This window comes from Silene latifolia, chromosome 7, assembly GCF_048544455.1.
Source record: "Silene latifolia isolate original U9 population chromosome 7, ASM4854445v1, whole genome shotgun sequence".
NCBI classification, from domain to species: domain Eukaryota; kingdom Viridiplantae; phylum Streptophyta; class Magnoliopsida; order Caryophyllales; family Caryophyllaceae; genus Silene; species Silene latifolia.
In genome coordinates, this window is record NC_133532.1 from 121,953,687 (window position 1) to 121,963,780 (window position 10,094).

General features: G+C 42.4%; 1 protein-coding gene across 1 annotated transcript; it reads left to right on the forward strand.

Moving 5' to 3' along the window:
* The first annotated feature begins 4,734 nt into the window (after positions 1-4,734).
* LOC141590668 (uncharacterized) lies at positions 4,735-9,132 on the forward strand. Its single transcript, XM_074411238.1, has 3 exons — positions 4,735-5,320; positions 5,903-7,443; positions 7,543-9,132. Exons 1-3 carry the CDS (start codon positions 4,735-4,737, stop codon positions 9,130-9,132), a joined length of 3,717 nt encoding a protein of 1,238 aa, XP_074267339.1.
* Positions 9,133-10,094: the final 962 nt, after the last annotated feature.

Genomic DNA, 10,094 nt, shown 5'->3' on the forward strand with positions numbered 1-10,094 from the left:
GCGCCTTCATTAGTCTTCCGACGAGAGATTCAGGGTGCTTAATTAGTCTCCACATTTGCTTAGCAAGCATAGCCGTATTAAAAGCATCCGATGCCGAACCCAATGCCCCCATCACTCCTATTCCGACAGAGTTTGTCCCATGCTACCCAATAAATTTGTCTCTTCCCTTCTTCATGTCCCCACCAGAATCTTGACATCGCACCATTCAGCTCGTCACAAAAGGAATCCGGGAGTTTAAACAAACCCATATGATAGGTAGGAATCGCTTGGGCTACGGCCTTAACTAGGACTTCTCTACCCGCAAAGGATAAGTATTTCTCCTTCCATCCTTTCAGTTTTTTCCAAATCCGTTCTTTTAACGGAGCGAAAGCAGTGCTCTTACTCCGACCGATCATTGCTGGCACACCAAGATATTTGCTCGGCTGTAACACCACACTTGCCCCAAGAACATTCTGCACATCTTCTCGGTGCTCACCTGAGGTACCCGGACTAAAATAAATCTCCGATTTTTGCATATTAATCCGTTGTCCAGAGGCGTATTCATACCTCCCTATAATATTTTGAATAGCCTCAGGATTTCTTTTATTAGCCCTACTAAAAATGATGGTATCATCAAAGATAAAACAGGTGGGAGATTTGGGGAGCTCTGCGACATATACGAATACCCTCGAGAGCCCTGCGACCAATGTCTCGTGCCAGCAGCCTGGCAAAGGCTTCCGCACACATGATAAAGAGGTACGGAGAGAGCGGGTCGCCCTGTCTCAGCCCGCGTTTCGGAGTAAAGTACCTCGATGGGAAACCATTAATAAGCACAACCGATTTAACAGTAGTCACACATCTCATTATCTTTTCTACCCATCCAATCTCAAAACCCAACCGCAACATAATTTTTTCCAGGAAAACCCATTCCACTCTATCATAAGCTTTGCTCATATCTAACTTAAAAGCCATGTATCCATTATCCCCGCTATTCTGTGACTTCATAAAATGGAAAATCTCAAAGGCAATTAGAGCATTATCAGCTATGATACGGCCCGGTACGAAGGCACTTTGTTCAGGGGAGATAATACTATCCAACATACTCTTCATTCGGTTCACCAGGATTTTGGACCCAAGTTTATATATAACATTGCAAAGGGATATAGGCCGGAAATTCTTCATATCTTCAGCATTTGGCACTTTTGGAATTAGCATAATATTAGTGTTATTAATAGCTTCCATATTCATGCGACCTTCTAGGCAATCAATTACCAAATTTGTTACGTCATCACCAATAATGTGCCAAAAGGACTTGAAGAAATTAGCATTCATACCATCAGGTCCGGGCGCCTTATTCGGGTGCATTTGGTCCAACGCAAACCTTACTTCATCCCCCCCTATGGGCCTTCTAAGCTCCTCATTCATTTCCGCAGTGACTTTGGGTTGAACACTTTGAATTACATCATCAAAATCAGTCGGGTTTGTCGACGTAAACAAATCATTAAAGTACCTTATAGCCACATTTTCAATTTCAGTGTCAGAGTAGGCAAATCCATCATTATCATTTGCTAGTCTGGCTATTCGATTCCTCTGCCGACGTGAAGACGCTTTAAGGTGGAAAAACTTTGTATTTCTATCCCCTTCCTGCATGAACGTGATACGGGATCTTTGACGCCAGTAAGTCTCTTCTTGGGCATACATACAATCAATTTTATCGCTTAATTCTTTCCTCTCTGAGACGACTTCCATAGTGGGAGCACAAGAATCTAGGAACGCTATCCTTTTCTTGGCCTCACTTAACCGCTTGCTAAGGGCACCAAATTCATCCTTGCTCCAACTCGAAAGAGCCCTACGGCAGCCAGCAAGCTTATTTAGAGTACCCCACCCACCAGTCGAGTTGGCCCTCCAACCCCAGGCCTCCCTAACAACTTCCTCACACTTCACAGACCCAAGCCACATATCTTCAAATTTGAAATTACGCTTTTTCTTTATGGTAGAACCCTTACCTCGGCTAAGTTTAATCGGGTTATGGTCTGATCTATCCCTCTCCAGATTCACGAGATTTATGAATGGGAATCTGTCAAGCCATTCCGGGGACGCTATACCTCGATCCAGCCTTTCAAAAACGTCATTCGGCTCCCCTCGCTTATTCCACCAAGTGAATTTGTTCCCTGAGAAGCCAATATCAACTAAGCTACAGTCGTCCAACGCATCTCGAAACTCATCCATTTCTCTTTGTCCCCTCGGTACACCCCCCTTCTTCTCGTGCTCATAGAGGATTTGGTTAAAGTCCCCAATCACTAGCCAAGGCAAGTCCGAAAATGTTTTTATCTCGCGCAATAAATCCCACGACAGATATTTCATTTCTCCCTCTGCCCAACCATAAAAACCGGTTAACCTCCACTTCTCGTCACAGAACAGCCCAGAAATCTCCATATCCACATGATGCGCCGAAGCAGAAATCAACTTCCCCGTAACACCCTGCTTCCAGATGATAGCAACTCCCCCCTTCCTCCCAATTGAATCTCCAAAGAAGCCCTCATCAAATCCTAATCTCCTCATTACAGTATACATTTCAGACTTACAGAGCTTTGTTTCTAGAAGTACGGCCACGTCAATATCCTCCCTATTTAGCAACTTTTTTAGACTCACAACTGCCGGGTCGTTGCCTAACCCCTGACAGTTGTGGCTTAAGAGATTCATGGCGACCGGCGGGACTGCATTTCCGCAGTCTCCGCCGATATAGTAAGAGAAATTGATTTTTGGTTACTAGCCCTGTGACACTCCACAAAGTATTCATCCCCTGTACTACTACCTCCACCTCCCTCCCAAACCCTATCGTTACCAACTTCACTCATTACTTCGTCAAAAGCGAAACCGTCAACAACCATTATTCGCTTATGATTCTCTCCTACCTCCGTTTTCGTTTCCTCCCTGCCTCTTTTCTTATTTGGGCCCTCTCCATCTTGTTGTGGTTTATTATTTGGACCTTCTCTATTAAGACGCCGCCATTTGTTTTTTGTTTGGTGAGTTTTAGCGCCCTTTCCTCCATTCAAACAACTCCCCCCATTGTCCTCCTCCTCAAGAGTTATCATTGCTCCCTGTTCTCCTGGAAATACCGCTCCCACGCCATCATTAATCGCGCCATTCTTTTCAATACCTTCGGGTAGCCTTCCCGGTTCCTGCCTTGTTTCTTTCACTGTTCTACTTTCTTTGTCTACCTTTCTAGTATTAAGTCCAAGGGTGATTGTTTGCAGCTTCCTGACCATACAATTCAAATCCTCCTCCTCCTCAGCTATCCTAGTCTTTTCAAACTCCTTACTTAAATTCCGTCCCACCTTTGTGGTGGTACTAGGATCTCGTTTAACCGGTTTCCACGGAGAAGCACGCAACCATTGCCCGTATTCATGAGTACCTTCATCGTATGGCCCTTTCTCACACTCTTTCTCGCCATGTCCCATCAACCCACATCCATAACAAAAGAGCGGCAGTCTTTCGTACTTTACCGGAAAATTAACAACTTTTCCACTAGCCATTCGTATTGCAACATGTTTCTTTAACTCCGCCCGCACATCATGCAGAATTCTAATGCGAATGGCCCGATCAAGTTCCGGAAAGTCCGACGAGTCCCTGCTTATAAACACCCCCACCTGATTCCCCATACGCTTACAATTTTCCTCACTTTTCCGTCCATCCAGGGGAAGGTCATAAACCCTAATCCAAATGGGAACATGGGATAGCGGGACGTCCCAGATATTACCTTTATCATTCGGGTCATTGAGGCACCAAATGAACGAGTCAAAATGCGATGGTTGTCCTTCCAAAACCCTACTTTTATCTTTAATGTCTTTAAAGTGAAAAATGAAGGTCTTCGAAGTTGAGTCTATAATATTACCTGTCACTTCCTCTTTTAAACTCCAGAGTTTGCACATTGTCTCTATTGTTGCCTTGGTATTCACTGATTTTGATCCCCATAGCCGACCAATAAGGACATGGGATGAGGGTAGATCAGAGTTCTTCCCCCCTCCCGTATCCCAATCAAAAGCCTCCACACCATTCTTCTCGTTTTCAGCACCGTTATCATCATTTGCCATTCAATGAGTTTTAGAAAGATTGATTACAATATTGAAGGACCCTGATTAAGGGGACGAAATTCCACAAAAAAGGACAGAAAGGCGCTCACAGAGATAAAACCCTAGGGCGACTCGGGGTGTAGGAATAGATAATTATGGGATAATGATTGCCTTTTGAGAAAGACTTGGTCATTATTCAATAACTGCACAAAAATTTGTTCCGTGGAATACGTGCATGTGCTAGTCAACCAAAAAGAGAAAAAGACGGCATCAGTTGCGTGTTAAACGTAAAAAACAAAACAAACAAAGCTCTTATAAATCGGGAGTTTATACTTCATTTTTGGGGACTGATCAACCCATTTCACAAAATACACTCCAAATGGAAATGTGTTGATAACCCTAAGGATAGTGGTATGTTTCTGGATGACCAGTTTCAATCTCAAGGAGAGTCTAATTCAGTTTCGAATGATCAGTCGTTAGAAGCGGGGCTCCGTCCAGAAGAGCAAGCAGATTATGGCGAGTGGATGATGGTTAGAAAACCACCACTAAAGAAGTTCCCTGTGAATTCCGGCAAGCAAGTCCAGAATGCAGCTGTCGAAAAATCGATATTCAACTTTGTGAATAATCCGAATACAATCCTCTCCCACAACTACGCAACCTTCCCCAACATCCGCAGTTCGAGATGATCCCCCCTCAACAGAAAATCCTCATACCTCTATGGAGGGAGAAGTTACGAAAAGTTTTAGGTTATGACGGTCACTTTCGGGTTGACACTATTGGCTTTAGTGGCGGTATCTGGTTGTATTGGAGAACGAATGTGGTAGATGTGTCTCTGGTTACTAAACACCACCAATTCCTCACAGTTGAAGTCACACGACTAGGAGAGAACCTATGGTTCTTTACAGCAGTTTACGCTAGTCCGAATCCGTCTAATAGAAAGGAATTATGGTCGGAGCTCGAATATTATGCACGGCAGAATAACCAACCTTGGCTATTAGCCGGAGATTTCAATGAGACTCGTACATTAGCTGAACGTCACGGTGGCGATGTTAACATGGCACGCCGTTGTGACCTTTTCAACAATTGGATCGAAAATTGCGAACTAATTGAATTAGAGTTTTCTGGCCCATGTCACACATGGGCAAGAGGTAATTCGCTGGAAACTCGACAAAGCGCCCGCCTTGATAGAGCACTTTGTAACAGTGAATGGAGTGTAATGTTCTCTGATGCTAGTGTCAAGCACTTGCCTGCGTTTCAGTCAGACCATTGTCCCTTATTAATACTCCCTCCAATTCATCATAATGTTCCCATTTGAGAATGGCACAATACTTAAGAAAAATCAATATAAAAGAATAAAGGACAAATGCGGGGTTTGTTGATAGGAGAGAGGGAAGAATAGTTAGTAGTTAAATAAGAAGTTGTGGGGCCAAAACATTAAGGAAAGTAATAAAATAAGAGAAAAAGAGTTGTGTGGGGTTTGGTAATAGGAGAGAGGGATGAATAAAATAAAAGTAAAAATTACCAAAAAAGGAAAGGGAACATTACTTGAATAATCCGTTTCGGGAAAGAGGGAACATTATAGCGAATTGGAGGGAGTATCTCCGAATGGCTTTGCTCCGTTAAACTCTGTTCAGAAGCCGTTCCGATTCCAAGCAGCCTGGCTTACCCACGAGAAATTTAGTGAATTTGTTTCGAACAGTTGGTCGCCTTCAAATAATATTGTTCACCCCCTCAAAAAAATAATATTGTTCACCAGCTCTCGGACTTCTCGGAAAAGCTTCAAAAATGGAACGAGGATGTATTTGGGAACATTTTTCGACTAAAAAGACAGCTTCTTGCACGCATTAAAGGCTGTCAACATCATTTATCAATCCGTCGAACAAGCAATTTAATTAAACTTGAAGCAAATCTTCGGAAAGAATTGGATGAGATTTTGGAGCGAGAAGAAATTTTGTGGTACCAAAAGTCCAGAGTCGAGTTTCTTAAGGATGGGGATCGAAATACCTCTTATTTCCATGTTAGCACACTGGTTCGGAGATGGAGGAACCGTATCACCTCGCTAAAAAATGATCAGGATGTTTGGGTTATTAGTGATCCGGACAAAGTAAAGCAACTAGTTGTTGAGTATTATAAAAAACTATATACGGATGATACGCCTTATGATGCCAGTTCTAATGTTCCTTATGATCTTTTCCAAGAATTCAATAATGAGCAATGGGATTGGATTACACGTTATTATTCCACTGCTGAAATAGAGAAGGTCATATTTCAAATGGGTTCGCTTAAGGCCCTTGTACCCGACGAATTTCAAGCACTCTTTTACCAAAAACATTGGGACACGGTGAGAAATGATGTTTGCGCCATGGCTATGAAGGCTTTGGAAGGTAAGGGACTGCCAACCGGGATTAATGATACTCATATCGTTCTTATTCCGAAAGTTACAGGGCCGGAGTATATTTCCCAATTTAGACCCATTAGTCTATGCAACGTGGTTTATAAAATTGTTAGCAAAGTCATTGCAAATAGAATTAAGAAAGTCTTACCCTTTCGTATTTCTGAAAACCAAAGTGGCTTCGTTCCCGGAAGGCAAATCTCTGATAATATAGTAGTGTTCCAGGAGACTATTCATACTATGAAGAAAAAACGAGGAAATAAAGGGCTCATGGCTATAAAGATTGATTTGGAAAAAGCTTATGACAGGCTTAAATGGGACTTTATTCGTGATACTTTGCTTGATATGCACTTCCCGACTCTAATGGTCGATACCGTCATGGAGTGTGTTACTTCTGCTACAATGCAAATTTTATGGAATGGCGAGCCATCTGAAAAATTCAAGCCCACTAGAGGAGTACGACAAGGAGATCCTCTCTCCTCTTACTTGTTTGTTATGTGTCTCGAGAAACTACAACAAGCTATAGATGTCGAGGTACGTGATAAGAACTGGAAGCCGATCCCTATTTGTAAAGACGGACCATTAATATCAAATCTCTTTTTTGCAGACGACATGGTTCTTTTTGCGGAGGCAAATATTACTCAAGCACAGGTTATTAAAGAAGTTTTGGATCATTTCTGTCAAGCCTCGGGCGAGAAGGTAAGCACAGCTAAATCAAAGATCTTCTTTTCTTCTAATACTACTGGGAATGATCAAGAGGATATTTCAAGTTTGTTGGGCTTTGATATTACGGATGACCTGGTAACTTATCTTGGTGTTCCGACCATTAATGGGCGAGTTACCCGTGCCACTTTTGCCCATTTAGAAGAAAAATTTAATAAGCGTTTAGCTGGATGGCAGACCAAACATATATCCCTTGCCGGCCGAGCCACTCTAGTCCAGTCCACGCTCTCTACCCTAGCCAATTATTATATGCAAACGGCGAAAATTCCGAGGTCTGTATGTGACTCTTTAGACAGGAAAACACGTAGGTTCTTATAGGGTGGAGACGAAGAGAAGAGGAAAGTCCATTTGATGATCTCATGTGAAACTATACAGAGGCCGAAAAATGCAGGAGGGCTCGGTATAAGATCAGCACGTCAATCCAATGCCGCCTTTCTAACCAAATTGGGATGGCGGGTTCTGACAGAACCGTCTAGTCTATGGGCTAGGGTGCTTCGTACTAAGTATTGTAATGGTAGATGTGACGTCAATATGTTCCAACCCCGTCCAAATATGTCAAATGTGTGGGCCGGGATTACATCTCAAGCAAACATTCTACAGAAAGGTGCCATGGTCGCAGTAGGTAATGGTCGTACAACTCTTTTTTGGGACCATGCTTGGGTCGACGAAGGATGTCTAGCTGATAAAGCTATCCTAAATATTCCGGAATCCATCTTAGGAGCAACCGTTAGCGATATGTGGGATGTTATGTCGGGATGGAAATGGGACCTTTTTTCCAATTACCTTCCAAGAGAGGAATTACTTAAAATTGAGGCTTATTCGCTAGCAACCGAGCCTTACATCGAGGATGCTCTGTTCTGGGGTGGTACCCCCTCTGGAAAATTTTCTATCAAGTCCGCTCTCGTGTTTATGCGTGCCGATGAAACTCCACCTGCACCTGCTACGGTTGATTGGCATTTAATATGTAAGCTCCCCGTTCAACAGCGCATCCGTATGTTCATTTGGCTTTCATCCCATAACCGTATCATGTGTAATTATAATCGAGTTCGTCGTGGATTGTCTGACGACCCTTTGTGCCCTAGATGTTTAACTGGAGATGAAACAACGGACCACTTATTGCGCTCCTGTCCCTTCTCCACCGAATTATGGATGCAATTAGGAATGCCATTGGCGTATGATTCTTTCTTTTATAGCTCGTTTACCAGGTGGGTTTCGGATAATGTGCGAAATACCTCTGCCATTGCCTCTAATGATTGGCCTATGAAATCTGCTATAGTATGTTGGTGGATATGGAAATGGAGAAACAATGTCGTCTTTGGTCGTGGAAATGAAAATCCGACTGATCCCGTCCGGTTTCTCCATCAACAATTCGACACCTCTAAAAATGCCTTTGATCCCTTCTCTCTGTTTAGCTCGTCTCATGGTACGGCTTATGAGGAAATTCTTGTAAGATGGCATCCCCCTCCTTTCGGCTGGTTTCTTCTCAACACTGACAGTGCTTCTAAAGGTAAACCGGGCCCTGCTGGTTGTGGAGGAATTATCCGCGACGACACGGGTAATTTTGTTTCTGCTTACTTTTTCTCTTGTGGTGTATGTAATTCTATGAGAGCGGAGATGAGAGCTCTTCTGGCCGGATTGGAACACGCTCGCAGCCTCCGTATCACGAAGCTCCTCGTACACAAGGATAATAGTACCTGTGTGGATTTCTTTCAAAAAGATCAGTTGCTAAGTCATGGTCTACGCCCTTTAGTCCAACAATGCAAAGAGTTAATCAAGCTTGGTGGGTGGCCCGTGAAAATTGATCACTCGTATAGAGAAGCCAACCGTGCTGCTGATTGGCTAGCGAACGAAGGCGTCACTTCAGTTCCATCAGTTACCGTCTTGTCCGCTCCACCTCATAATCTACGCTCAATTCTTCGTGAGGATGTCTTAGGTGTTTCTTTATCTCGTGTCGTAGCTAGTTAGTTCGGGGCTTTTGCCCCTCTTATGTACCAAAAAAAAAAATATGTGTTATGATCAGGTTTTTATTAATTTCTTCAATATTTGTCCCAAGTGATATGCCACCTCGAGACGTTCGATATCAATCTAGCATCAACAAGCTCCAGTTGCTTAGTTGCCTCAACGATGGCCAAAAGCTCTTTCTTCACCTCCTCTTTCAGATTTCCAACTTCTTGTTCCATTTAGCGAAACGCTCGAGTTTGGACCATTGGGGGGCGGCTGGCCGGGTTATATTCGGATTAATGGTTAAAATGCTTTAATCGGTACTAATGTGACTATGAATGGGTATCTTTCACAATTAGGTATTTAGTACATAGCATTGCAACAATGAACCCTTTTTTTTACATATATATAATATTAGTATGACTTAGTACTTGTAATTTTAGGTCATTTTCAGTTACTTCGGGTTATTTCAGGTTTTTCTTATACTTTAATATAAGAGGTAGATAAGTCAAGACAATTCGATCTATTTCAAACAAAATAATACAGAGTTGGGTACCAAAACTAATACTCCCTCCCAGTCACTATAATATTCTCTCTTTTCCGAAACGGATTATTCAACTAATGTTCCCCTTTCTATTTTTAGAAACTTTTACTCTTATTTTATTCATTTCTCTCTCCTATCACCAAACCCCACACAACTCTTTTACTCTTATTTTATTACTTTTCTTTATGTTTTGGCCCCACAATTCTTTATTTAACTACTAATAATTCATCCCCCTCTCCTATCAACAACCCCACACAACTCTTTTACTCCTATTTTAATACTTTTCCTTAAATATTGTGCCCATATCAAATGGGAACAATATAGTGACTGAGAGGGAGTAATAATTATACAAAAGTAAGAAACATAACAACAAAATGACTCATATAATTAATAATACAATAAAGTTATGGAGTAACCCAATAAAGTTAGAGGATCAACTCTT

Bases quoted from the DNA above. Each gene is read 5' to 3' on its own strand.
- LOC141590668 (XM_074411238.1), top strand. From the start codon at position 4,735: ATGATCCCCCCTCAACAGAAAATCCTCATACCTCTATGGAGGGAGAAG. The intron at 5,321-5,902 runs GTCCCTTATTAA...CACGCATTAAAG, and splicing joins TGCGTTTCAGTCAGACCATT to GCTGTCAACATCATTTATCA. The intron at 7,444-7,542 runs GTATGTGACTCT...GAAACTATACAG, and splicing joins CGGCGAAAATTCCGAGGTCT to AGGCCGAAAAATGCAGGAGG.